We start from the raw sequence: 27,638 nt of genomic DNA, 5'->3' as shown, positions 1-27,638 counted from the left end.
GGTTTCTTCATTTTCGAGTTCACCACCAAAGAAGACCGAGATCTGGTTTTCAGGAATGGACCATATTTCATGGGAAATCAGGGTCTGTATCTCAATAAATGGACCCCGGACTTCGATCCCTCAGTAGATGTTCCGAAGGAAGTTCCAGTCTGGGTTAGGCTCCCCAACCTTCCGATCCACTGCTGGAGCTATCAGTCATTGCAAAGGATTGGGAACGGTCTGGGCAGATTCATTGACAAAGCAGACAATAAAGGCCAATACACTTGTGCAAGAATCTGCGTGGAAGTTGACTTAGAGGCTGGTCTCCCCGAAGCGATTAAAATCACAGTGGGAGAATGGCATCACTATCAAAAGCTGGACTACGAACAACTACCGTTCAAATGCAGAACGTGTCATGAACACGGACACTTCCAACGGAATTGCCCCAAATCCCAGGCCGGGACTAAGGAGGACGAGGAAGGATGGAAAGAAATCAAAAGAGGCAAGGCTATCCCAAGACCATCAGAGAAGAAAAATTCTGGTTCAGGGGAGAAGCCGCAGTCCAATCTGAAGACCAATGAAGATCCAAAAGTTGGAACCTCCTCCGGAGGGAACGCAGAAACCATCGAGACTCAAGAAGCACCTGAAAACTCAATGAAGGAAGCAAAAGAAACGGGTACTGAAATAATCACCCCCCCAACCTCAGGAGGTAATGAAGGAAATAAAGATAATGAAGAACACATAAGCCTGGCCTCCGAATCGGATGAAGACTCAGAAGGAAGAACCTATGAATCAGACAGCTCACAAGTCACCCCTATCAAGTCAGCCAGGGGTCAAAAATCCAAGAAGAAACTGAGAGAGGAGAAAACCTATCGGGATGTTCTCCAAGGATCCCAAAAAACTCTCAAGGGAATGATGAATACAAGGTCTGGGCGCAAGCAGGGCTCGGCTCCAAAAGGAGCCACAATCCCCCAAGCCAATAAATAATGAAGTACGTCTCCTGGAATTGCAGAGGATTAGGCAGCAAGCTAAAATAAGATGCCCTCAAAGATATAGTCAGAATGTACTCGCCTGAAATCCTCCTAATCCAGGAGATAAAGTTGGAGGAAAATCTCCTCCTCAATGCTAGCAAATCCTTCTGGCGTAAAGGTATTGGATGTGCTGTCAGTGCAAGAGGCGCCTCCGGTGGAATCGCTACCTTCTGGGACAGCTCTATCTATGACCTGATTCAAAAAGATAGCTCCTCCCATTGGATTCTCACGAAGCTCCTCCATAAAGACTTCGGCCATCAAGTAAGTTTGTTCAATATTTATGCTCCTGTTCTTCCTTTTGAGAAAAAATTCTACTGGGACTCGATTTTGTCCTATCTCTCGTTGAACAACCCTGAAAACATTATTATAGCTGGTGATATGAATGTCACTCTTGCTGCAAATGAGAAAAGGGGAGGATCCCCGGTCAGGGACCCAGCAATAGAATGGGTTGAAGATCTCATGTTGGGATTGGAGCTGGAGGATATCAAGCCCTCATTTGGGAAGTTCACCTGGTCCAACAAAAGGGTGGGCCCAAATCATATCGCAGCTCGGTTAGACCGATTTCTGGTTCAATCCTCTTTCCTAACTTGTGGTCTTATGGCTTCATCCAAAATTCTGCCAAACAGCACCTCAGATCACAATCCCATTATTCTTGAGCTCTCCACGGATGAAAATCTTGGCCCCATTCCCTTCAGGTTCAGTTCATTATGGCTTCAGCATGAGGGGTTCCAAGAGATGGTTTCAGAAGCTTGGAACAGACCGGTTCAAGGTTCCCCCTTCTATGTGTGGGAAGAAAAGCTGAGGGGGCTCAAAAGAAGACTCAAGGAGTGGGCAAGAACGCTGAAATCTCCCTCCTCCAAAAGGAAGATGGCCCTGGACAATCTTGCTGACCATCAATTATCTTTGGAAAATTCTGTTGTCACCCAAGACCTTCTTCAGAGAGAAATTGACCTGCAAAAAGAATTTCACAAAGCAAGCAGGGAAGAAGAAGAACTCTGGAGGCAGAAATCCAGAGCTCTCTGGTTACAAGCTGGGGACAAAAATACCAGCTTCTTCCACAAGCAAGCTGAAGCCCGCAAGCAATTCAAATCCGTTAAAGAAATTCATCACCAAAATGTAGTGGTTAAGGACTTCGAAGAAATCAAGCGGGCAGCTCACACTCACTTCAAAGATCTTTACTCCGCCCCTGATGAACCACCATTGGATCCCCAGGTCTACTCGATGAATTTGATCCCTCAATGTGCCCAAGATCCTATCAACGCTATGCTGACGGCTCCGATCAACATGAATGAGCTTAGAAATGCATTGGACAGTATGGAACCGGACAAAGCTCCGGGTCCGGATGGGTTCCCTGTTAGATTCTATCTTTCCTGTTGGGCCATAATCAAAACTGACCTTCTGAGAATGGTTAAGAAATCTCAAACTTGTGCAAAGATCGGAGGCGGCATCAATTCAGCGTTTCTGGCCTTGATTCCAAAAGAGAAAGGAGCAGCTAATTTCAGCAGATTCAGGCCAATCTCGTTGTGTAACTCCAGTTACAAGCTAATAACCAAAATTATAGCCAATCGCCTCAAGAAAATCTTACCTGCCATTATTCCTGAAAATCAAGGTGGATTCATCAAAGGGAGAAAGATTCTTGACAATATAGTGCTGGTGCAAGAAGCTGTTCATTCAAGCTATCATCGAAAGGAGAAAGGTATGGTGATTAAGCTTGACTTGGCAAATGCGTTTGACAGGGTAAAGCATGAATTCCTGTTTATGGTTATGAAGAAAATGGGCTTTTCTTCAGCCATCATTAACTGGATAAAAGCCTGCATTGCCTCTCCTTGGATTGCGCCTTTAGTAAATGGGCGTCCTTCAGATTTCTTCCAAGCCTCTAGGGGCCTCAGACAAGGTTGCCCATTGTCCCCGCTTCTTTACGCGATTCAAGCCTCAGTTCTTAGCTTTCAACTGGACCATAACCTTCAGACTCAAATCCTTCCTGGACTCCGCATGGTTCACCAGGTCAAAGACATAAATCATGCCCAATTTGCTGATGATACGCTATTTTTGGCTGGGGAAAGCATAAACTCTGCTAAATCCTTCAAGAAGGAGCTAGACAGCTACAGAGAAGTCTCGGGCAGCAAGATCAACTTTACAAAAAGCACAGTCTATAGCTGGAACTGCTCGGTCAAGGAATTATCAGATATTGCAAGGATTCTCCATATGGAAGGGTCCTGGGCCTGGGACTCCTTCAAATACCTGGGGATCCCAATCTTCAGGACCATTCCCAAAGTTGCCCATTGGATGCCCTTGCTGGACAAGATTAAAAACAGAATTCATGCATGGGGAGCTTCATGGCTAAATAATGTGGGGAAGATCATTTTGATGAAAGCAGTCCTCTCAAGTCTTCCGTTATATCAGCACTCCATCCTCCTGGCCCCTAAAACCTTCATCAACAAAATGGAAGTTCTTCTCAAGCGCTTCCTGTGGGAAGGGGGAAAAAACAACGAAAGAAGGCTGCACCTTGTTAAATGGGATACTATTAAAAAGCCATTTATGGAAGGAGGATTACAAATCCGCGATCTAGCTGCTCAAAATCTGGCTTTGAGAACCAAGCTGCTCTGGGACATTGTCTCTGGAAAACTTAGTTGGAGCAAGAAGGTCCTGTGGAGAAAATATTTCCATGGGAAGCCCCTCAGATGCCTGGACCATCCTCCTCGTTCCTCCAAAGGTTCCCCTGTTCTTAAACTCTGCATCAAAGCTTTGGAACATTTTAGTCATAAGCTGTATTGGATTCCAGGTAATGGGCAAAAAATAAGAATTTGGGATGATCCTATTCTAGGTGACCAACCGATGAATCAGGTGGAAGAAATCACCAATATTAGAGACTGGCTCCAAGATCGCAATCTGAACACTCTATGGGATATCTCCTCCTGGTCGGAGGATAGTCTCTAGGAAAGTTGGCATCTGGGGGAGGTCCCTCAGTGGCTGGAGGGGGAAGCCTCTGTTCTTTTGGATAATCTACAAGGGAAAGCTCCAGTAAAAGCTTCTGTAAAAGACAAACGCGGGTGGGGATCTGTCACAGGTTCGTATTCTGCTTCCGAAGGATACAAAAGTATTATGGCCATCCTGAATGTTCCCCCAAATCCGGCTCAATGGAAATTTATTTGGGATTCCCCCTCTCTTCCCAAAATTGATTTCTTCTGCTGGAAATTAGCCCACAATAGTATTCTCATTCGAGATAATCTCCGCAAGCGTGGAATGGAAGGACCATCTTGGTGCAATCTTTGCAAGTCAGAGGAAGAAACAGCTGATCACTTGTTCTTAACCTGCCCTTTTGCATCAGAAGTCTGGAAGGGGGTCCTTATGCTAAATTCTGATAATTTCGAGCTCCCCAGGAACATCCAAAACCTTTTCCAATCCTGGAGCAAATTATCTCTGTTTGGTCTTTCCAAAAATATCCACCTCAAAAATTGCTGGCTGTGGATCCCCAAGTTCGTATGCTGGAAGCTGTGGCTGGAAAGGAATAACAGACTATTCAGAAACGAAAGCTGCAATCCGATCAAAGTCATCACCAAAGTTAAAGCTCTTTTAGGAGAAACTCTGGATGCCAACTCTGCCAAAAAAACTGGGAAAGCTCTGAACAGAGAAGAGGAACTCTGGTTGAATGGTTTGGTCCCAAACCATAAAGATTGTGCTACCATCGCTACCAGCGTCCTCTCCAATTGGGAAATCAGGCTGGAGGAGCAAGAGTTCATTAAATGGAGGTCGGCTCTGAATGAACACTGCCTGTTTTTTGATGGGGCCTCCAAAGGCAACCCTGGTTTCGCAGGAGGCGGCGGAGTTCTATTGAGTCCGGATGGCTCTGAGGTGTTAAGGTTTGCTTGGGGTTTAGGCAAGGAATCCAACAACAGAGCGGAGGCTCTGGCTTTGTGGCAGGGGCTCTCTCAAGCGATCAAAGGCAACTTCCTTTCCATTTCAGTCTTCGGGGACTCCAGGATTATTATCCAGGCACTGCAATCCAAAAAGAACCCTTCTCAGCTCCACTTATCAACCATCCTCAGGAAAATTAGACTTATATTGCCCAAATTCCACAAGATCTCTTTCTATCACATCCCCAGGAAATTAAACTCCCAAGCAGATATGGAAGCCAACCAAGGCGTTCTGCGAAGCAAAAGTTCGCTGTCAGTTAACCAGGTCGATTTCTTCTGTAATATCCCCTCAAAAGTGTGTTCCCTGGACCTTTTGCTGCTGACTTATCGCCCTGAGTTTATTCTCTGTTGTAAGTGCAACCAAAGGATTAAAAAGAAGAGCGCATATCGTGGTGTTCTGGGAAATCTAATGATGAATCCGTTAGCTGCTCTGGAGGGATCTATTGCCTTTGGCCCCTTTCAGCTCCCAGCGTACTGCTACAGGTCTGTAGATACAGCGCTGATGTTTTCCAATGCCTTCTGCTGATCATTAGTTTCCAGCAGTGGGATATTTTCTATCTCCGGTTAACAGCATTTTGTAATAGCAGGAAAATCAGGCCCTCTGCTAGTTACCAGAAAAGCTCTGTATTCGCTCTATGCCTTAGCGTTGGCGCTTTTTAATAAATTTAACCGTTTATGTCTAAAAAAAAAAACTTATTTGTTAGTCATTATTTTTTATAATCGAATAGAAAGTAAAAACACCGCATTAAGTATACAACAATACAGGACAACAAACAAAATATGTGATTTAAATTTAATTTAGGTTTAAAATTAAAAGATAAAATTCACTAGAAATATTGCATATTAAAAATAAAATTAAGATTAATTCAATTTTGTTTTTAAAATCACCAATATCATAGAATCATTTAATATAATCATATAAAAATAACTTATTTGTTAATCATTATTTTTATTTAATTAAACAGAGAAAAAAAACACATCATCAAGTATATATCAATAATTTAGTTTTTATCTCTTTATATATGACTTCACCAATAGTGATATTATTTAAAACAATAATATAGAATGGAATTTCATATATATATATTCTTCATCTCAAAACGAAGGTCTTCAAAATGTCATTTAACAAATTTTTTTTTGGATACATCATATCACTCATTTCTAATTTTCTCAATTACAAAACCTATCTTAGACATAATGGAATAATAACTAGGATTCCAATTGCACAGTGATAGAAATTAATATTGTCCATAATAAAAATATATTTTCCAAGTGCTGTAGTAATTTCATACTATTGGATTTTCTATGAAATAGCATTTATTTCTTGCTGAACTATCTTATCAACCAGATAAGATTTTTCAAATGTTATAATAATTTCATACCACTTTTTTTTTTACAAAATACCCTTTCTTTTGTGCCAAAAAATTATCTCTAATTAGAATTGAAGTTTGGCATAACCCTTTCCTTTCTCCAATAGCTTAAAATTTAAATAGCAATTAAAACAAATTTCACACAGAGCAGCAAATTTTAAACAATGTAGCTTTTTCAATTCCATAATCAACACCACGCTAGCCTTTATCTAGCATTATAGTTAATAAAAAATCACAATGGCATCATCAAGGGTTTATAAAATACAACTAGTTAGCCTAAATATCTACTTATAAGATTGGAAAATCAAAATGTAGAGAAAATTTGTTTTTCCCTCAATCTATATGAAAAAATATAAATGTCTTTAAATGATAGTAAAACTTCATATTTTTGCACTCAGCCATCATTGCACCAGCATCAACATCTATGGAGATTCTCAGATTGTCGTTAATTGGGTCAATAGAGTTACTACATGTCACTCACACACTCTAAATATACTGCTTGATGAAGTCTTTATACTAATGGAGGCTTTTAACTCATTTCACATATCTCATATATACAGAGAACATAACCAGACTGCTGACAAGCTTTCCAAGGAGGCCGCGGTGATGGAAAATGGCTTATGGGAAATCACTGAATCTTTGGAACAGCAGGAGCAGAAATACCACCATCGGCCATATATAGACCCGTCATATCCTACTGCGGGTCTACAAGCGACTTAACAATCAGTCTTTTTTGTTATTTGACTGCACAATATGATATATATGTAAATAGATCGAGGTTTGCCTTAAATGGCACTATTTTTGCACAATTTTTGTAAATGTAACAGACAGATATACAGCACTGATCTGCAAATATCTTGAAAATGCACTGAACAGTTTGGCATATGCGACAAAGCATCTACATATGTAATCTTTCATATTTATAATGAAATATTACGGATTTTTCCAGTGGAAAAAAGATAGTAAAACTTCATATAAATTAAATTGTTGGTAAATGTTGATACACATCAATCCATAAAGCATGAAACCACTTACTTCATCATACATATAGAGTTGTTAAAATAAAAATAATCATGGGAATTAGCTAAATTAAAACTTTATTTAAAATTATTATTATTATTATTATTATTATTATTATATCTAGAGGAATCCTGAATTGGGATGGTTTCATCCATCCCATACTGATTCCAAACACTACCACTATAACCTCGAGAACTGGGATAGTTTCATCCATCCCATACTGATTCCCATACTAATTCCAAACATTACCAGTATAACCTTGAGAATTGGGATGGTTTCATCCATACCATACTGATTCCCATACTGATTCCAAACACTACTAGTATAACCTCGAGAATTGGGATGGTTTCATCCATCCCATACTGATTCCAAACACTACCACTATAACCTCGAGAACTAGGATGGTTTCATCCATCCCATATTGATTCCAAACTCTACCACTATAACCTCTAGGTACATGTGTATGTCCACGTGGGTCAATTACAACCACTACAATTATAACCTTTAGGTGCATTTGTATGCCCCTTCCACAAGCACAGTTGAATCACAAGGGGTTTGAACCTCGAACCTCCTTGCACATAACATTTCATTTTCACATATATCGCCAATTGAGCTACCCTAGGGCTTATTATTATTATTATTATTATTAATGATAAAAAATAAATATATAAGTTAAGCATATATACATTTTAAGAGAACATGTACACGATTCTTAACTATGGATATTCACATCCACTTTATCATGGATATTTTTAATGTGTAAATAGACTTTGTCACAATACCATGGGTTATCAATACCACCTGTCCAAAAAAACCATAACTCATGTCATATGGCACTTGTTAATTTGATATTTTGAAATGAGTGAATTTAATTAAAAGCGAAAAAATAACATAACTATTATGGAAATACATCTCAACCTTTGATTTGCCTATACTATTAATAGTATTTTATGGATATTAAATCCCTCTCATCCACTTATAGTTATTGATAATTAAGTTAAAATTCTAGAAGCTCTATTCTAAAATTGACATGCCTATTGGCATAATTATACCAATGAGCTTAATAAAACCTTGTAATGTGTGTTTAAGTAACCCCTACTAACAAATTAGCTGAGGAAAACCTTAAAACTCCATTTCTAGCCCTAATTCATATAATTTACACAATGTGAAAGAAAACCAAAAATACCTATAAGAAATATTATCATAAAAATGCATGGTAAAGAGAATCAAATAAACTATTGGACAATAGTAAAGTCACAACAACTTCACTAAAAGGAGAGTGTTTAAGTGGATATAAAGTAGTTCCTTTAGGGATTGATCTAGTTCCATTGGGGGAAGATGAACCTTCACAACATTTTATCAATGCCTTTAGTTACATCTCTAATTTCAAAAATGATGGTCAAGCTTAAACTTTCTCATCTTCTTAATCTTTGCTAAGGGGTGACAATCTTACTTGTGGAGATCTAGCCATTTCAATCAAACTATGCTTGGAAACATGGTTACACCATCACAAGAGGTTATTTTAGTGAGGAATAACTCTCTATTGTCGAACAAAATTTCCATATAAATTACCCATATTTAATTCATTCTAGTTCCATTTAGTGACTCAACTCTTGTATATCCATGCAAGGGTTCACAATGGTAAGGAATATACTTCTTTATAGATAATATGAGCAACTTAGAAAAAAATCCCACGGGAGTTATGCATTTGTATGGTTCTACCAAATAGATCACAAGAGTAAGGATTTACCTATTTGTTTCTAAATGGAAAAAGCATATGAAGCACTATTCTAATTCCAAAAGGGCAAAGCATATGAAACAATATGATAATCACAAAGGAAGCCTAGTTAGTGTTACATATCCACATATATATGGTAGAATTTGTCTTTAGAGAAAACTAATCCTAAAATCCCATGCAATGCAAGGTGTTTTTCCCTAAATAAAGCCCCAGAGGTTTATTAATACACAAAAAAACAAATAATGTTAAAAGGCAATAACATAAAAATTAAAAAAGAAAAGAAAAGAGAAGAAAAAAAAAAAAAAACTTAGGAAATAAAAAATCTCTTTATATAATATAAATGAAATATAATTCTTTTCAAAGATTCTAACAACACAAACACATATTTTTTTCTTATCTCTCAATACTTATATTTTTTTTTCCCGTAGAAAAAGTCGTAATTTCTATTAAGTCAAAGAAATTACATTCTGTAGATGCTGAGCATATGCATACTGAGGCTGAGTGCCTTTCAAAACTATCAAAAATGATTTTTTGACGTTTGTTCCAGAACTGAACAGGTGAGCTAAGAGAGATCAATCCTTTCCCTTTGTGTTTGTCACCACACAGGGAGTGTACAACCTCCAGGGAGGTTTATGTCCAAAAACAAAAATATAAAGTACAGCTAAAAGATATGCTGTATTGTGCATCTGTATCTTGCTGTCCCAAAAATGATATAACAGACAAACTATTTATCCGCTCCGAGACGGTGCATACATATATAACAGATTGTGTATATAGAAAACATAGTGTAACCAACAAAACTGTGAAAGTTGAGACCCCTTTCAGTGTTGAGCGTCCCTTTGTGGTTGTTGATCATCAAAGGGTCTGTGATAGTGCTGAAAGAAAGTCCCATCCAGCTACTCCTGAATTAGCCAGCCCGCTTCTTGCCTCTGCGCTGCTTGTTTGGACAGGTAGTCCGCCCGAACGTTACGCTCCCTGTATATATGGTGACATTCAAATTTTTCAAAAGCATCTGTTAGTCTGAGGGCCTCTTCCAGAATATGTCTTAAAGAGTAAGCATTACAGATTGATTTTCTGTTGAGCCAATTACAGACAATCTGTGAATCCCCAAACAATTGTAGATGAGTGCATCCTTTCTCAAGCGCAAAAAAGATAATGTGTTTTGCAGTTGTAAGCTCAGCAAAATTGTTTGTGCCCCGACCCAGAGGGATTTGTAGCATGAAGTGATGGTTTTCTCTGAGGAAGAGGAGGGCTCCCCCTCCACAGCCCTCCTCTTGGGCTGAGCCATCAAAGTAGGCCCAAGGGATGGACTTGTCTATGAGCTCGGGGGTAATGGTTCTAGGAGGAGCAGGTGGAGGATCGTCAGGGATGAGTGCAAGATCAGCAAAGATATGGGTTTAAATGATAGGCCAGTGAGGGAGCTTTTGGTCAAAAATTGCTCTGTTCCTAGCTGTCCATATGGACCAGCACATGAGGAGAGGGATGTTTTTGTCCTTCCCAGAGTGTTGATCCAACCAGCATTTCCATGCTTCAAGGATAGAGGGGCCCTACCATTGCTGGAGGGTGGGGGAGCGAGCAGAAAGGAGGGACCATTGTTCCTGTACTACCGGGCATGAGAGGAAAAGATGCTCTGTGTCTTCTTCGTTTCTTCTGCATAAATGGCACCAGAACGGTCCATGGAAGGAGCGTTTTTTTAAGTTTGCTCCAGTAGGGATTTTATTGTTCAGGATTGCCCACATTAGCATTCTCGTTCTGGGAGCTGCCTTTAAATGCCAAATAGATCTCCACCATTGTTGTATATTGTCTGGCTGATATGGTTGCATGAGGTGCAGGTATCCTTCCTTTGGTGTGAATGACCCACTCTTGGCTAGAGCCCAAACAATCTCATCTTCCTCCTCCGTTATTCTGATATGTGCTTGTGTGAGAGCCTCTATATAGGATTCCCACTCTGGTCTCCATTGTTCCAGAATGAGGAGTTCTGGTGCTGTCTTCCAAGCCTGATGAAGAAAGCAGGTGTTTTCATGGTTGGCTATGTGAGCAATGTGAGTGACCCCATGGTCCTGAGGGTGAGCCATGAGCTGACCAGATAGTCTATGCATATTGCCACATCCAATCCAGGGATCTATGCCAATGCGGACTGTATTACCTTTATGGATTCTCCAGGTGAGTCCCTCCCGAATAAGGGGGAGGGAGTTTAGGACTGCCTTCCAGATTATAGAGTGTCTTCCATTACCTCTGTGATCCCTACATATCCAGCTATAGATGCTCTCCGGGGCAATATATTTTTCCTTTACTACCTTACTCCAAAGACTGTGAGAAGTGAGAAGCTGCCATCCCATCTTTGCTGCCAGAGCATTTGCGAATAGGTCTAGTCTCTTTATTCCCCAGCCCCCCCACTTTTTAGGTCTTGCAATTGAGTCCCATTTCACCCAGGCGAAGAGGTTTCCCTGTTTATTTCCCTTCCAAAGGAATCTGCAGCAAATTTTTTGAAGCCTGGTTAATATCCCTCTTGGTATCCATGCCAGTGACATCCAATACACCGGCGTGGCTTCCAACACTGCTTTGATAAGAGTGAGTCTACCAGCCCTTGTAAGGTATCTGTTATACCATACATTAACTCTCTTCTCCACCTTTGTGATTAGCCAAATCCAGTCAGCTATCTTGTATCCACCATGTTTCACTCGGAAGCCCAGATACTTCAGCCCTTCCTCCATAGGATGAATTTGAAAGGGGAAGCGATTTTTTGTGTAGATGATTTCTTGTGGAGTACAGCCAAGAGCTGTAATAGTAGATTTTTGAACATTTATAACCATACCTGTGGCTTTCTGGAAGAGATCGAAGATGTGTTGTAAAGTGGAGGAGTCAGCCATACTTCCATTTAAGAAAATGAGTACATCATCCACAAACAAGAGATGAGTAAGAGAGCAGTTGTCCGCAATTTTGATTCCTTTTAAACGACCTCTCCTATGTTCAGAAGCAATCAGCCTACTTAGCCCTTCCATAATGAGTAGGAACAGGAGGGGCGATAGGGGACAGCCCTGTCTGAGGCCTCTTTCAGCTGTGAAAAAAGGGGTGGGGGAGCCATTGAGGAGGACACTGAATGGGACATCAGATATACAGCTCATGAGACTTTTGATGAAAGGGAAAGGGAAACCCAGGTGAGTAAGAAGCATTCTGATGTATAGTAGATTAACCCTGTCAAAAGCTTTTGAGAGGTCTACTTTGAGGATCATGCCCTTCAGCTTCTTGCTCTGCATTGAGTGGAGGAGCTCTTGTGCAGTGCCTATGGCTTCATGGATTTGGCGACGGTGGAGGAAAGCAAATTGTTCAGAGGATATATTGTCCGAGAGGATGGGCTTCAGCCTGTTCGCTAGGATTTTGGCTAAAATTTTGTAAAGACAGTTACAGAGCGAGATAGGCCTAAAGTCATTGAAAGATTCCGGCTTGTCAGATTTAGGTATGAGAGCTATGAAAGTGGCCTTGATGCTTGAAGGGACTGATCCAGAGAGGCTACAATGAATTATAGCTTTGAGGATATCCTGGCCTAGCAGCTCAAAGAAGGCTGAGTAGAACTCAATGGTCCAGCCATCAGGTCCCGGGCTTTTGTCTTTTTGGAAACCCTTTATGGTGGCTTCCAGCTCCTCCAAAGTGATCTCTTTAGTGAGTTCCTCTGCATCTTCATCATCCACAAATCTAGGAAAGAGTTCTGCCACTCTCATGATTTCAAGTAGACTTGCTTGTTCCGGCGCTTTGTAAATGTTCCTGAAATGTGCGGAGGCCAGGTAGGCAAGTTCTCCAGGATTGCTGACTTGATGCCCTTGATCATCTTTGAGCTCCCAAATGGTGTTGATCGCCTTCCGGCCATTTGCAAAACGATGGAAGAACTTTGTGTTCTCATCCCCCTCCTTGAGCCAGATGGCTCTGCTTCTAAGTCTCCAAGAGTCCTCCCTGTCTCTGAGGACCTGTGTTCTCCTTTTGATGAGACTTTCATACATGGATTTCTGGTCTATGGTCCTATAAGTTCCATCTGAGTCGGATTCAAGTGCCTCAATAGCTTGTTCTGCCAGAGATAGTGTGTGATCATCCTGTATTCTCTTTAATTTTGCCCATTCTCTTGAAATCCTTTTGATCTCGGAGAGGTTTCTGACAAAACCAGAGGCTGGGTCCACATTCTCAGGGATCGGATGTGCCTTCCAGAAATCAGTAATAAGTTTGATGTAACTGGGGTCCCTGAGCCAAGTGGAGTTAAATTTAAAGGGGGCCTTTTGGGTCTGTTGTCTAGTCCCCATCTCCAGGAATATGGGACGATGGTCTGAGATCCCACCACTTCCCACCCACTGCCGAGATCTGGGGTGTAGATTGCCTAGCCCTTCCTTGATGAGGAAACGATCCAGCCTTCTGGCTAGGCTCTGTTCCCCTGCTCGGTTGTTCTTCCATGTGAATTGGACTTTTGCTGAGGGGAGATCAATCCAGTGGTGATCCTCAAGCAGTTGCCCAAAGTAGTCAGAGAGGGGATCAATTTGAGCCTGATGACCCCAAGATTCAGAGAAACCCAGAGAGAAATTTAAATCTCCACCCAAAATAATATTATCCAATTGGAGAAGAGGGGAGTTGAAGAGCTTTTGCCAGTAAAGTTCTCTGTTTATGCATGGACCATAGATATTGATGATTCTATAGTTTTCCTCCATATCCTTTGAGAAAATGTCTGCCCCCAAGAAACCTCCTCCACCCCAGATATTCTTTAACAGAATGGTTTTATCCTTGAAACCAATTGCAATGCCACCAGAACGGCCAGAGACGTCGATGGCTGAGAAAGTCCATCCAGGAAGCCACAGACTTAGGATAGAGGACGCAGAGTCTGCGTTACACAGGGTTTCTTGTAAAAAGATTATGTCCACCGGATTTGATAGTAAGAGGCGCTTCAGGGCCGATTTTTTTTCCGGGCTGGCCAACCCTCTGCAGTTGAAGGACATAATTTTCATGGAGGGGGGTGGGGGAGGGTGTCCAGCGCTCTAAGGGCCCTTTGTATAGTGTTCTGTTTTCCCAGGAGGACTTCATCCTCCGCTTGTTTTTGTGCTATCGACATAGAGGAGGGTCGACCACGACCCTGCTTGGGAGAGAGGATAAGGTTGTCCAGCGACAGCCCAATGGAGTCTGATACTTGCAGCTTGGTGGATGAGCGGGTAGGGTATCTCGGAGTAGAGTTCACCGAGGGAGAGGGCGAGGGGAAAGAGGGGAGGGGGAAAGAAGGAGTAGTGGAGGAGTGAGGTAAGCCCGATGGCTGAGGGATAGGGCAGGTCACATAATGTGATCGGGGAGGGGGAGGGGGAGGGCGGTCCTTCTTGACCAAGTCCTGTGCAGACGGGGAAGAGGGAGGGGGGATCCTGATGGGGGGGGGATTGCCAGGAGCAGATAAATTCATAGAAACAAGTAGAGATGCAGAGTCAGACATAGAAGAGGACATACCCGACGAGAAGACCGCTCCCTTTGCTGCTCTTGAGCGAGTCAGAGGTGGAGATGGCTGTCGATTACTGTTTGATGCAGGCTTCTTTCGGCGAGATGCTGGAGGAGCTTCCACAGTGTCAGATGTAATTATGTGGGCCGCTCTTGGTGCCTCTGCTACAGGTGGATCAGTGTGGCCTTCCGAAATGGGCGGATCGTCTCCTGTTGTCGCCTGCTGGGTCTTCTGGAGAAGGGGGCAGTCCTTATAGAGATGCCCCACCTGGTGGCATCTTCTGCAGCGGTAGGGAATGCCCTCATAATCTAGCTTCTGCATCCTAGAGGTAGATTTCCACTGAATATTGATGTTTGCCGGCACTCCTCCTCTGGTATCCATGTGCACTAGTATTCTAGCATATGCCAATGCACCCGTCGAGATGTAGGACTTGTCAGTTTCCATAAAAGTGCCAAGCGCGTTCCCAATTCTTTTGAATATGGCATCGGACCAGTACTGAAGGGGCAGGCCCGGCAGTCTGACCCAGATCGGCCCAATGCCCAGCAGCTCCGTCTCAGGATCAAATAGGGGCGTCCACCGTTTGAGTAGTACCGGGGCTTTTTCAAAGTGCCAAAATGATGAGAGAACCCAGCTCGTGTGATCCGCCCTAGCAAATCTGAGTGCAAACCATCCTCGCACGAATGTCTGTACAGATGGGATCTCCGCTAGGTATTGACCCCAAATCTCTGAGGCCCATTGCTTGATTTTCTCCGCCGATGCATGTCTGCCGCGAATCCTTCCCACAAGTACACGGTCCGCCATATCCATGGCGTCTTCCCACTGAATGTCCTCTTCCAACCTCAGGAAAGTGTCCTCGGCCGTGGATTTAAAGCAGCGTTGCTTCTTTGAGGGACGAGAGGACATACGGCCCTGGTTTGAAGGAGCTTTTGAGCCTTCCGGGGGAGGAATGGGAGGGGGGGGAGCGGGTTTGATCCCAGGGCGGGGATGGCTTCAGGGAGGGGGGGAACCGCGTGGTAACTGCCAGAGGGAGCCGAATGGACCAGGGGAGGGTTAGAAATCGACAGGGGAGGGTTTTCCACCGGGTTGGTTGGGATCGCCGGTGGGTTTTCAGGGAGAGGGGGGATGGAGGGAATCTCCGGCATATGGGGAGCGATGCCAATCGGGGAGGACTGTAGACAGTCCGAGAGGAAACCAAGCGAAGCCGGGGAGGGTACGGCGAAGGAATTCCAAGAGGAAGGCTCACCAGGGTAAAGGGAGGAGGGGAGAGGCGGGTCAAAACGGGAAGGGGAAGGGTGTTCGTAACTAGCAGACAAGTTTCCACTGTGCAGACCCCCAGATGAGGAGAACGTTGTGCGCCAGATGGAGGACTCCGCCAGCGGGGAATCCGAATAATCAAGCTCCTCTGTGTCCATGTCGACAGCTGCAAGCCTTCCTCGAGAAAATGGTAACCGCTTGTTTGTGCCTGCCTCGTGAGCTGGTAACCGTCGGCACCGACCTCGGGGGACCGTTTTGTAATGCAGGTTCGCAGGTCGCTCTCGCCGGAAGGAAACTGTAGGCGACCGAAAACCCCCGTGCTCACTCTGGATGCTCCGTTCCGATGCGGTTAGTGCTGCCAGGTGAAAACCCTAGGGTAAAAAACGGGAGCAGAGGAGATAGGGTTAAAAAATGGTATGGGGCCGCGCGTCGCGAGGTAAAAAAAAGGTGAAAGCGGCTTGGGAAAATGGAGTACGGGGAGAGGTACGTGTGGGGGAGGGGCTTACAGGGCCGTGGGACAGCCTGTAAACCCCTGTCAAGTAGGGTTCAGCCTATGATGCAGAGCCGACTCCATTTTCCGATCCTGTTTGCATTGGTGATCAATACTTATATGAAGTTATATTGAAATATTTTTTAAATATTAAAAAATTACATTTTCTTTAAATATAATATTTTTATTTTCCTAATTTTTCTTATTTTATTTCTCAAATTAATATAAAATTATATTACTTAATATATACATTTAAGTATTTTATTTCTCACTAAATGTAAAAATAAAATATTTACCACATGCACTATAGACAATAAACTAAAAACAAATCATGAATATTTTATAATACTTTTACTTAAAATTAATCTCCTTGGGAGGAAGCTGACTCCTCGGATCATTGTCAAGAAGCCATGACTCCTCGGATTTTATACAAAGAAATCGTATTAAAATTGAAAGCACTCGTTCCAATGCGTTGACAGCGTTTAGTCACCATTCAGTTGCGTATTCTCGCTTAATATTTTATAACTCTGTATCATCACCGAATTTTAATTAAACATATGACAAATCCTCTAGTGGAGGCAGGAGAAGGTCGGTTGCAACGTCGGTTTGCAAATGTTTGACGAGAAGGGTTTCTCAGGACATACGTTGACGAGACGCTGGCTTGTCATGACTGTTAGGTAATAAATAGGATTCCAATAACATACGCCTTCAACATGTATATATTTTCGTGCGACCTGAAACAAGACCACACTGTATTTTGGATAAATAAGAATGGTGAACGAGTTAGGATCGGAGAGGCCCCTTCTGGTATGCCTTGAGTTTTATATGAAACTCGCTATTGCTCTAGTTGCCTTGGTGGTGGCATGGAGCTTCTTCGTCAAGGGAAGAAATAGGAAGCTGCCCCCGGGACCGTTCCCTTTGCCCATTATCGGAAATCTCCACCTGCTGGGACAGCTTCCACACCGAGCACTGGCAGCTCTTTCTCTCAAATTCGGGCCTCTTATGTCGCTTCGCCTCGGCTCTGCTCTTACATTAGTAGTCTCTTCACCCGATATGGCCAAGGAGTTTCTGAAGACACATGATCTGCTTTTTGCTAGCAGACCTCCCACCGCAGCCACTAATTATTTTTGGTATAATTGCACTGATATCGGTTTTGCTCCGTATGGCGCTTACTGGAGGCAAGTGCGTAAGGTGTGCGTTTTTCAGTTGCTGAACTCCAGACGCTTGGATTACTTCCGCTTTACAAGAGAAGAGGAGGTCTCTGCTATGATTCATTCTATTGCTCATTCAGATCATCCTGTAAACATTAGCAAAATCGTGTCAACCCTAGTGACTGACATAATGTGCAGGATGACCTTCGGTACAAAGTATTCTGACCAAGACTCTATTGGCGGTAAAGGAATCAATTCAGTGATCCAGGAAAGTTTTGTGCTAGCTGGTGCCTTTAATGTTGGCGATTATATACCACTCGTGGCCTGGATGGATCTACAAGGTCTCAACAGACGCTTCAAGGAAATACATCGAATACAAGACGAGTTGCTAGAGAAAGTAATAGAGGAACACGTTGCCCGGAATGACCCCAACGTCACGCGAGATCTGGTAGATGTTTTGCTTGCAGCTTCTGCAGATAAAGAAATGGAGCCACAAATTACACGAGATAATATAAAGGCCATCCTCTATGTACGTAAAAATTGCACGTATTATGAATTGCAGTTTTTAAAGGTTAGAAAGGTAATTACTTTAGTATGTTAGAGTGGGTTAAAATGAGGGATAATTATTTTTTAGTCAAGTTTTACTTAGGGTATTAAAGTTAAGTCTAGTCCAGTCATCTTTTGAGTAGAGTTGAATTTAGAATTTAGGGTATAAGTAAATAGTTACTCAAAAAAAAGTCAAATACTTTTAATAATCAAATTTGTGTCATCAATCTTATATTTCTTCTCTCTGCCTTTCCAATATGATGCAGTGTAGTGATTCATATAACCTTTTGAAAAAGAATAGTCATTATGATCACGTTTTGATGGCAGGATATGTTGGGCGCTGGCGCGGATACTTCATCCACCGCCATAGAGTGGGCAATGTCCGAATTATTGAGGAACCCGCAGCTGTTAAAGAAGGTTCAGGACGAGCTGGAACGTGTTGTCGGAATGGAGCGCATGGTACTTGAATCCGATCTTCCTTCTCTCCCTTATTTACAAGCTGTCGTGAGAGAAACGCTTAGGCTCCATCCATCGGGGGTGCTTGGCCTTCCCCACTTATCCGTTGAAGCCTGCAATGTGTTGGGCTATGAAATTCCCAAAAACACTCAGGTTTTGGTGAATTTTTGGGCGATCGGAAGGAACCCAACGTCGTGGGAGGATGCTGAAAGGTTCGTGCCTGAGAGATTCATGAATGGCTGCTCCCTCGATGAAAAGGTACGTAACTGCGAGTGGATTCCGTTTGGAGCAGGGAGGAGAATGTGCCCCGGAGAGCAACTGGCAATGCTTCTTGTTCAATTTCCGTTGGCGCAGCTATTGCACTGTTTTGACTGGACACTTCCCGATGAGATGAATGGGCAGGAACTGGACATGTCCGAAAAGTTTGGAATCACAGTGGGCAGAGAACATGATCTCTCAGCTGTTCCAACCCCTCGCCTGACGGTTGTACTGTAATTTGTATGGCAGACTGTCTACCTTAATTTAGGCTCCGATCACGGAGAAACGGTATAAATAAAAGTTCTAATATCAGTATTGGTCTGGACTGGTATTGCATTCAAACTAACGATTGCAATAGCGTAAAATAATTCGGAAGTGTGCCTCTTGTGGTTGAAGAAATAACCATCCTACGTACAAAAGAGGGGAAATGCGTACTATGAATCTTTATTGTATGTAAAGTTCGTAAATGTTTGTATATTTAGTGTAGGGGTGTGTATTTTGGTTTATTGATAAAAAAAAGGTGTGTACTTTGGAATTTGAAATTGGGGTTTTAGAATTTTAGATACCGCCATTATGATTTTTATTGAATGAAAAGTTTGGTAGAGAATGCGGGGAGAAGGTCGATTGGAACGTCAGTTTGCAATTGTCTGAGGAGAAGGTGGATTGTGATGAACGGTACGTGATAGGGTTTTTCATGACACACGTCGACAAGTGGCTTGTGACTGGTAGGTAATAAATAGGGTTCCAATGGCATACGCCATCTACAAGCATAGAGTGGGCAGTGTATGGTAAGGGTGTAAATTTTTATTGTATAGAGAGTTTGTAAATATTTGTATATTTACGCAGGGTAGGGGTGTGTATTTTGGTTTATTGAAAAAAAAGGGCGTGTATTTTGGAATTTGAAATTGGGGTTTTAGAATTTACAAATGGGTATTATGAATTTTTATTTAATGAGAAGTTTTGGTAGAGAATGGAGATTTGAGAATATTTAAAGTGGTGGACATTTGAGAATATTCAGAGTGCTTAAAAAATAAAGATGGGAATGGATATTTGAAAATATTTATAGCGGGGTAAGGCAAGGTGTAAGATTATTTCTTATTTTAGAATTAGTGAAGAATTTTGAAAAAATTATTTAGAAATTTTAATTAAAGAAAATTTGACTTTTTTCTTGTACAATTCAATTTAGTTGACTTAATCTCTCGTTTCGTTTTTTTTTAAGCTAAATTGCATCCAAAACTAAGTTCATATTAGGTATGTTTAGCCTGTTGAGCCTGGTGGAGGTTAAACTAATTTGGGGGAGGTTAAACTAATTTTCTTTCTTTCTCAGCGAGTTTTGATAACTTAGCTCATGTGTTTACTGAGTGAGTTTCACCTCTATAACTTGTGTGCTCTGTTACTATGTCTAACTTTGGCGTTGTCTATCTACAGTCAATTTCATCTAGATAACTCAAAATTATTTCTAAAACTTCATATTTTTTTCAAATTTTTTAACAATAAAGTGTTTCAGAATTAGAGTGAGCACTATTAAAAATTGAACAATACAACTGTAACTCAGATTTTCAAAAAAAAAAATCCATCAAATTTTATCCATATCAAAATTAATCTGAAATTTAATCTGAAAACTGTCACTTAGATTTCCAAAGAGATTTTATCAATATCAGGTGTGAGAGAATGTCTACCCTCTTTTCATTGTCTATGCAACCATTCTCCAGCAGGTCCTGTACTCGACCACTCGCACGGGCTTCTCCTATATTCTGATAGAGAAGTGGCAAGAGGTGCGTCTGATACCTGCCTCTTATATTTTCAACTCTGATTTGCATATAAGTCAAAGGACTTTTTCCAAGATTAAAGCCACTGCACTGGAACTTGTTTTAAATTCAACATATTACTGGAGCAATATCTCGCAATCCAAACCCTAAATTCTGGCTTAGAATCATCGTGGCCAGGATTTTACCAAAATCTCCAAATTTAATCAAGACTAAAATTCAGTCATTAAAATCAATCAATCAACGGATGGTAGATGTGTCCTTTAAATTGAATGGGTATGGGTATTTAAATTGAATGGGTATTTTTATTTTGGCAAATTTCATGTCCATTCGATTGTGGAATATTTAGGGAATCTGCACTCGAGATAACCTAGTTCGATTGTGGAATATTTAGGGAATCTGCAATCGAGATAATCTAGTTCGATGGCGTAGAGTAATTGATATATTCTTTCTTTGTTTCTGACTCAAGGATGAACTGGTGTATTCTTTCTTTGTTTCTAGGTATCTTTTGGCATGTGTAGTTTCGATTCATCCCGTCTCCAGTTATTCATATGATTTGTGTCTGATTGAAACCCTCTGCAGTTTCAAGGGGTTATTTTAGGTATATGTCTTTTATCAGAATTATACATCAGCGTCATTTATTTAGTTTCATTCACTTTGTTGATTTTTTTCATTTATATGAACTCAAAAAAGGTACATTATTTTAAGTGTTTATGCACCATGATTTCAAAAAAGGCACATTATCTTAAGTGTTTATGTACCATGATTACATATTCATCTTCATTCAAAAAAGGCACATTATCCTAAGTGTTTATGCACCATGATTACATATTCATCTTCACTCGAATTGATCCAATCCTTCTTTGCCACTACCATGTTGTCTTATTTTCCTTTACCATCCTCATTGATCTTATGTCGAATTGAATTATGGAACCAATTAATCCTCTACACTAATCCTCCCACTTAGTTTCACTACAAATTTTGAGCTCTAATGTGACCATTCTAAATTGCTACCTCAAACTAAAACTCACACTAAAAAATCCTCCATCTACTCTAATTTATTGTGTTAGATCACTTGATCCCTACATTATCCCACCCATGTGAATTGTAATCATGGAGGAGGGTGGATATATTGTCCTACACAATAATTGACTCTATGTGTGGCTTGTCCCATTCATTAATTCCATAATTTGAAGAAGTGAAGATTTGTGCAATTTATAATGTGAATCAATTGGCATGCATGCTAATTACATACCATGACATTAATGATTGATATGAAATTGGGTCAATATGGCCCCAAGACATTTTTCTTAAAAAACTTTATTAAAATACCCAACCATTTTATTGATGAAAGCTATGAGACCCAAACTAGGGATTTTTTATGTTTGTCTTGAAACACACATTGGTGTATGCTTTTCCTTTTCATTTGAATTTAGTTTCCATACTCTAAGAATGGATAGAACTTCATGTCCTCAAACTTGGCTTGTTCTTTTAGTATTTTGATGTATTTTTTGTTCTTTACCTTACCAACATGACTTTGGTTTTTAATTAGAGCTTTTATTATACTATTTTGTATTTCTAATGACAATGATTTTATGACATTTTCATTCATCAATGATACCATCTAAAGGAATTTTCATTCATTCCTTTAAGTTTTAAAATGTATCCACCGAGTTATGCCATGTCTAACTAATAATCTTTTTAGAAAAATAAAAATTGAAAAAAATTGTGTATAAAGAAAACGACTTTAGAAATTATTAATTTTTTCTATCCAACCTACTTCATACACTCTTAATTCTTTGAAATTTTTAACATTTTCTATCCAAACTACTTCATACTTACTTATTAAGAAAAAAACAACAACAATAAATTATCCAACACTTTGTTTTTTGTTTTCTTTTTTAATTTAATACTTTCTCAACTATCTTGTAATGAACTCTCCTACATATTTCTTCTTTAAAAAAATCAATTGTATATCACATCTACCTATGTAAAATAAATATCATCTTAAAATAAGTAACCACTATTGAAATAACTATATTATTCAAGATTAAAATCCCTTCTAAACCATATATGCTTCTATATCAACGCACTAAAGTCATACACTATATTTAACACCTTGTTTACCATCCAACATAAAACTTAACCGCTTTCACCGCAAAATGAAAGTTTCTTAAAGATTGAGAATTCAAGTTATTTAAAACTTAATATATTTTAGGAATTCATGGTTGGTAGATGTGTCTATTTTAGAATAGATATTTTATAATTTGAATTTAATTATCAATAATTATTAAGTGGATGGTAAAGATTTTTTATTCACAAATCTAAATTGAATAAATTTTTTTTATTTGAACAAGTATCATATAAAATGAGTTCTAGTTTTTTTAAACATATAGCATTGATAAACTATAATCTTGGACCATAAAATTGTAATAAAACTTATTTATAAATTAAGAATATTTATGAATATATATATATATATATAACTCAAAATAGTAATAATAAAATCAGCTATAAGTCTTAAAACTTATTTGATTACATGTAAAATAACTAGTATAGATCCATCTTAAGTACAAATCTAACATAACCAAATTTCTTCACGTGTAAACTTCTTTGAGAGTGCAAAATACAATGTGTAATTTTTCATTACTTAAGTAGTGCTTTTGAATGCTATATAGAGTACTTAACGTAAACTTGTGAGTCTAGGTTTACCTAAAAAAGACCAAATTGTAAAACACTCACACAACTTGAAATATTTTAACCATAAAAACCTTTATATATATATACAATTTTTTTAAAATAATATATTATATATATCTAGTTTACATTAAAATATTTTACATAGTTGATTTTTTTGTTATTAATATATTTTGAAGTATACATCAATATTTGTTGGTATTAAAATATTTTATTGATAACTTTCATTGAATATTTTTATTATATACAATGTTAAATATTTTTTTAACATTTTTGTTTGCTTTTAATTACTTTACATGAAATTATATTACATCATATGGAGATTTGACATATTCATTTTTTTTAATTGAGCATGGACATACTTACACATTTCCCATACCAGGTTGTAGAATGAGTCTCTCCTGTCAATAGATTCAATTTTATTTTCATTGTTTACACAATAAGGATTCAACTTTATTTGATACCAATAAGACCAAAATAATGATTTTCTCTAATAAAAGGAAGATTTCTCTAATAAGTTTACACTATAAGGATTCAACTTTATTAGATACCAATAAGACTAAAATAATGATTTTCTCTAATCAAAGGAAGATTTCTCTAATAAAAGAAAGCAGCGCCAACATACATTCTTCTTTGAGGGTAACATTCTTGAAGAAGTAAAGGAGTACAAGAAATTCGGGATTGATTTCAACAAGTTTAATTGGGAGCACTACAAAAAGAAGAGGATTTTAGGAGGGTGGAAAACATTATATGCTCTCCAAAATAGGTATAGAGAGGCATTGTTATGGGATTGGAAAACAATAAAAGTGCTTATTTGGACTTGGTTTTTCCAGTGATGTTATATGGGTGTGAATTATGGGCTAGCTGTATCGTAATCTCAAACAAAATGGAAACAAACTGAGAAGATCCAAAAAATTGCTAAGCTGGATCTGTTTCTTCAACTTGTCCTGAAGATGAACCACAATGGTTGGTTCGAAACCTGCGGACAAATGGTTTCTCATGTGATTTTGGCCGAAAAATCTCTGGCAAGATCCAAAAATGCTTGATCATTAGCAAATTCAAAATAAAATAAAAAAATTCATTCCTTACGAGATAATGTTGAATGAAACATGAGCACCTCCCATCGAAACAAAAAAAGAATTGAGATGGCTTAAAGTTATCTTCAACAAAGGCATGAGTGAAAAAAAATTCATGGATAAGACAAAACAAAAAATGGATGCAAAAAATGAATATTAACTCAATGTATGTCCAACAAATAGCAAGGAGTTAAAGGATTTGGATATGGAGAAGATTTGTAAGCATATATGGGGAAATGAGTTGGGTAGAGAGAAGAAGTACTATGTTGAAGAATTGAACACCACTTGTGATCTGCAACAAAACAATACATTTGAGCTGGCATTATGTGGAAAGAACAAGTTCTTATTGCTCAATTAAAAACTAACTCACATCAACTTCTGCCTGACAGGAGATGATGGAAAATGATGGAAAATACCTAAAGAAGCAAGAACAGTTGTGTACTTTTTGCAATTCTGAAACAATGGAATCAAAAAAACATTTGATTTTGGAATATGATGCTCTAAGAAACAACACTTATACCAATATGCTAGCATCTATTTCTTGACATTATCTTTGAGTTAGAAAACTATTAGAAAATTAAGCTAACTCAATTAATTTGACTATACATTGAATTACAAAAAGCAAAAATTAAAAATACTCGTACTTCCATAAACTATTTTTGATCTTATAAACATTAAAATATCATTATAAATATATTTTTCCAATTATAAAAAATTCCAAGTTAATTATAATCCTACACAATATAATGAAGAAATATCGAATAGTTTTATATATACCCTATATTTGCTTTTCTCAACCACCATGTGGAGACAATTTCTCGTTGTTTTCAAATTAAAACAAAATAATTACCATAGTCACCATTTAAGTTTATTTTTTATTAATATTAGTCAAACTTCACCATAATTGAGGAAAGACAATAATTTGATTTAATTGGGTTTTCAAATATTTTTTTTTGCCTAGAGTGAGTTTTAGAAAATGGTTTAAAATTGCTTAGAAAATGGTTTAAAATTGCTTATATTGGATCGTTGAGGGTTTTCAAATAAATTTTTGCTGGGTGAGTTTTAGAATTTTGTTTATTTTTATTAATATTAGTCAAACTTCACCATAATTGAGAAAAGACAATACTTGGATTTAATTGGGTTTTCAAATATTTTTTTTCCCTAAAGTGAGTTTTAGAAAATGGTTTAAAATTGCTTATATTGGATCGGTTGAGAGATAGTTTTAATAGTTTAAAATATTCAAGTATTTAATTGAAGTGAAAGTCTATTCTCTTCAGCCTTCCTCAACAAATTATTAAAATATCAATATGGCTCAAAAATTATTAAAATAACATAATTTTTAATAGTGATGATTTTTTTATAATAGACCACCCTTACTATCCACACTAGAAATTTAACTCTAAATTATAATATTTCACTGTTGTTAATAAATAAAATAATTAAAGTCTGACCATTGATATTTTGAATTGGTCATTAATAAAGTAAAATGTCATTATAATCGAGTAATAACAATTATATTGTGAGAAGAGGGCGGCGGCATAACTTGCCCTGTAAGTCATCGACATACGACTGAATGAAAGTTCATTTGGCCTTCACTTGTAGGAAAAATAATTCTGTTAACTAACTATCATCAACTTCAACGCGGATTATATGTATTTGTGCTCTGCGAGACCAGACCAAAGGGCGGAGCTGTAACAATGGTGACTGGGTTGGGATATGTGTGCCCACTTCCTGACTACGTTGAGTTTTGTCTGAGACTCACAACGGCGCTGGTTGCTTTGATTGTGGCATGGAGTTTCTTTGTCAGGGTAAATCATAGGAAATATGCTTTATATTCTGGGAGGCCTTCCGCACCAAGCACTGGCAGCACTGTCTCTGAAATTCGGGCCCTCATGTCTCTCTACTTTGGCTCCACACTCGTCTTAGTCATCTCTTCTCCTGAGATGGCAAGGGAGTTTATGAAGACTCATGATCTGCTTTTTGCGAGCAGACCTCCATCAATTGCAGGTAATTAATTGTTGTATAATTATTCGCCGTTCGGACGTCGGCTCTGCTCCATATGGCCCTTACTGGAGGCAAATGCGTAAGGTCTGTGTTTTACAAATGCTAAGCTCCAAAAGATTGGATTATTTTCGCTTTATAAGAGGAGGAAGTCTCTGCTATGATTCGCTCTGTTACTATTAATTCAGACCGTCCGGTAAACATTGGCCAAACTGTGTGGACCGTTACCAACGATATAATTTGCAGAATGACTTTCGGCAGAAAGTATTCTGACCATGACTTCATTGGCAATAGAGGAGTCAAGGCAATGATCAAGGAAACCATTCTGCTACTGGGTGATTTTAATATCGGAGATTACATACCATACTTTGGCCTGGATGGATTTGCAAGGCCTCAACCGCCGCCTCAAAAGCATCCACAACACTCAAGACAAGTTGCTAGAGAAAAAAATAGAAGAACACATTGCGCAGAATGACCCAATGTCCCGCGAGATCTGGTAGATGTTTTACTTGCAGCGTCTGCAGATAAAGATATGGAGTTACAAATTACACGAGACAATATAAAGGCCGTCCTCTATGTATGTAAAAGATTATTAAATCTACACTGCAATTTTCTTTTAAATACTAAATGTTTCTAAAAACCTCTTAACCATCCGTAATTTTAAATCTGAAAACCTATTCCAATAATATGATGTTGTATTGATATCATGATGATGGTGACAGGATATGTTGGCCGCTGGCACGGACACATCGTCTGCAGGGATAGAGTGGGCAATGTCCGAATTGTTGAGGAACCCAATAGTGCTCAACAAGCTTCAGGACGAGCTGCAACGTGTTGTTGGATTGGAGCGCATGGTGCGTGAATCTGATCTCCCTCGCCTCCCTTGTTTACAAGCTGTGGTGAAACTCTTAGACTCCACCCACCAGGGCCGCTTGCCATTCCCCACAATTCTATAGACGCCTGCAAAGTGCTGGGCTATGAAATCCCCCAAAACACCCAAGTTTTGGTGAATCTTTGGGCAATCGGAAGGAACCCAAAGTCATGGGAGGATCCGGAGCGGTTCGTACCGGAGAGATTCATGCATGGTGACTGCCTGGATGAAAAAATTAAGAACTTCGAGTGGATGCCATTCGGAGCAGGAAGGAGACGATGCCCGGGAGAGCTGCTGGGAACGCTTCTTGTCGAATTTGCAGTGGCGCAGCTAGTGCACTGCTTCAACTGGAGGCTTCTTGATGAGATGATTGGGCAGGAATTGGGTATGCCTAAAAAGTTTACTGGACTCACGGTACCGAGGGCACATGAACTCATGGCTGTTCCGACTTCTCGCCTTGCGTTCAAAAATAAAATAGTTTCTAGTAAATTTTCAGTTGGTCGGTTTTCCTGCTTGCTCCGGAATTACCACTGTTACGTTTTTATTGAGAAATCTTTGCCACGGA

At 39.5% G+C, this 27,638-nt stretch overlaps 3 protein-coding genes across 3 annotated transcripts; 2 read left to right on the top strand and 1 right to left on the bottom strand.

Annotated features, from left to right (window-relative positions):
• Positions 1 to 9,948: 9,948 nt before the first annotated feature.
• Positions 9,949 to 15,410, bottom strand: LOC149214485 (uncharacterized). Its single transcript, XM_089389408.1, has 4 exons — positions 14,519 to 15,410; positions 12,459 to 13,910; positions 10,660 to 11,831; positions 9,949 to 10,149 (listed from the first exon to the last, which is right to left on the bottom strand). Exons 1-4 carry the CDS (start codon positions 15,408 to 15,410, stop codon positions 9,949 to 9,951), a joined length of 3,717 nt encoding a protein of 1,238 aa, XP_089245534.1.
• A 1,612-nt stretch (positions 15,411 to 17,022) lies between these two features.
• Positions 17,023 to 19,158, top strand: LOC149214484 (cytochrome P450 71AU50-like). The gene is made up of 2 exons (XM_089390915.1): positions 17,023 to 17,931; positions 18,276 to 19,158. Exons 1-2 carry the CDS (start codon positions 17,023 to 17,025, stop codon positions 18,897 to 18,899), a joined length of 1,533 nt encoding a protein of 510 aa, XP_089247041.1. The 3' UTR covers positions 18,900 to 19,158.
• Positions 19,159 to 25,898: 6,740 nt separating this feature from the next.
• Positions 25,899 to 27,158, top strand: LOC149214483 (cytochrome P450 71AU50-like). Its single transcript, XM_089389407.1, has 4 exons — positions 25,899 to 26,208; positions 26,391 to 26,537; positions 26,718 to 26,779; positions 26,925 to 27,158. The coding sequence occupies exons 1-4, from the start codon at positions 25,899 to 25,901 to the stop codon at positions 27,156 to 27,158; spliced, it is 753 nt and encodes a 250-aa protein (XP_089245533.1).
• The last annotated feature ends 480 nt before the right edge of the window (positions 27,159 to 27,638 follow it).

The sequence above is a fragment of the Pinus tabuliformis genome, chromosome 1_1 (assembly GCF_031772625.1).
Source record: "Pinus tabuliformis cultivar Carrire ecotype Pingquan chromosome 1_1, CPIR1, whole genome shotgun sequence".
NCBI classification, from domain to species: Eukaryota; Viridiplantae; Streptophyta; class Pinopsida; order Pinales; family Pinaceae; genus Pinus; species Pinus tabuliformis.
Note: the sequence above shows the minus strand (reverse complement) of the source record. Positions and strands in the feature narration are given on the sequence as shown.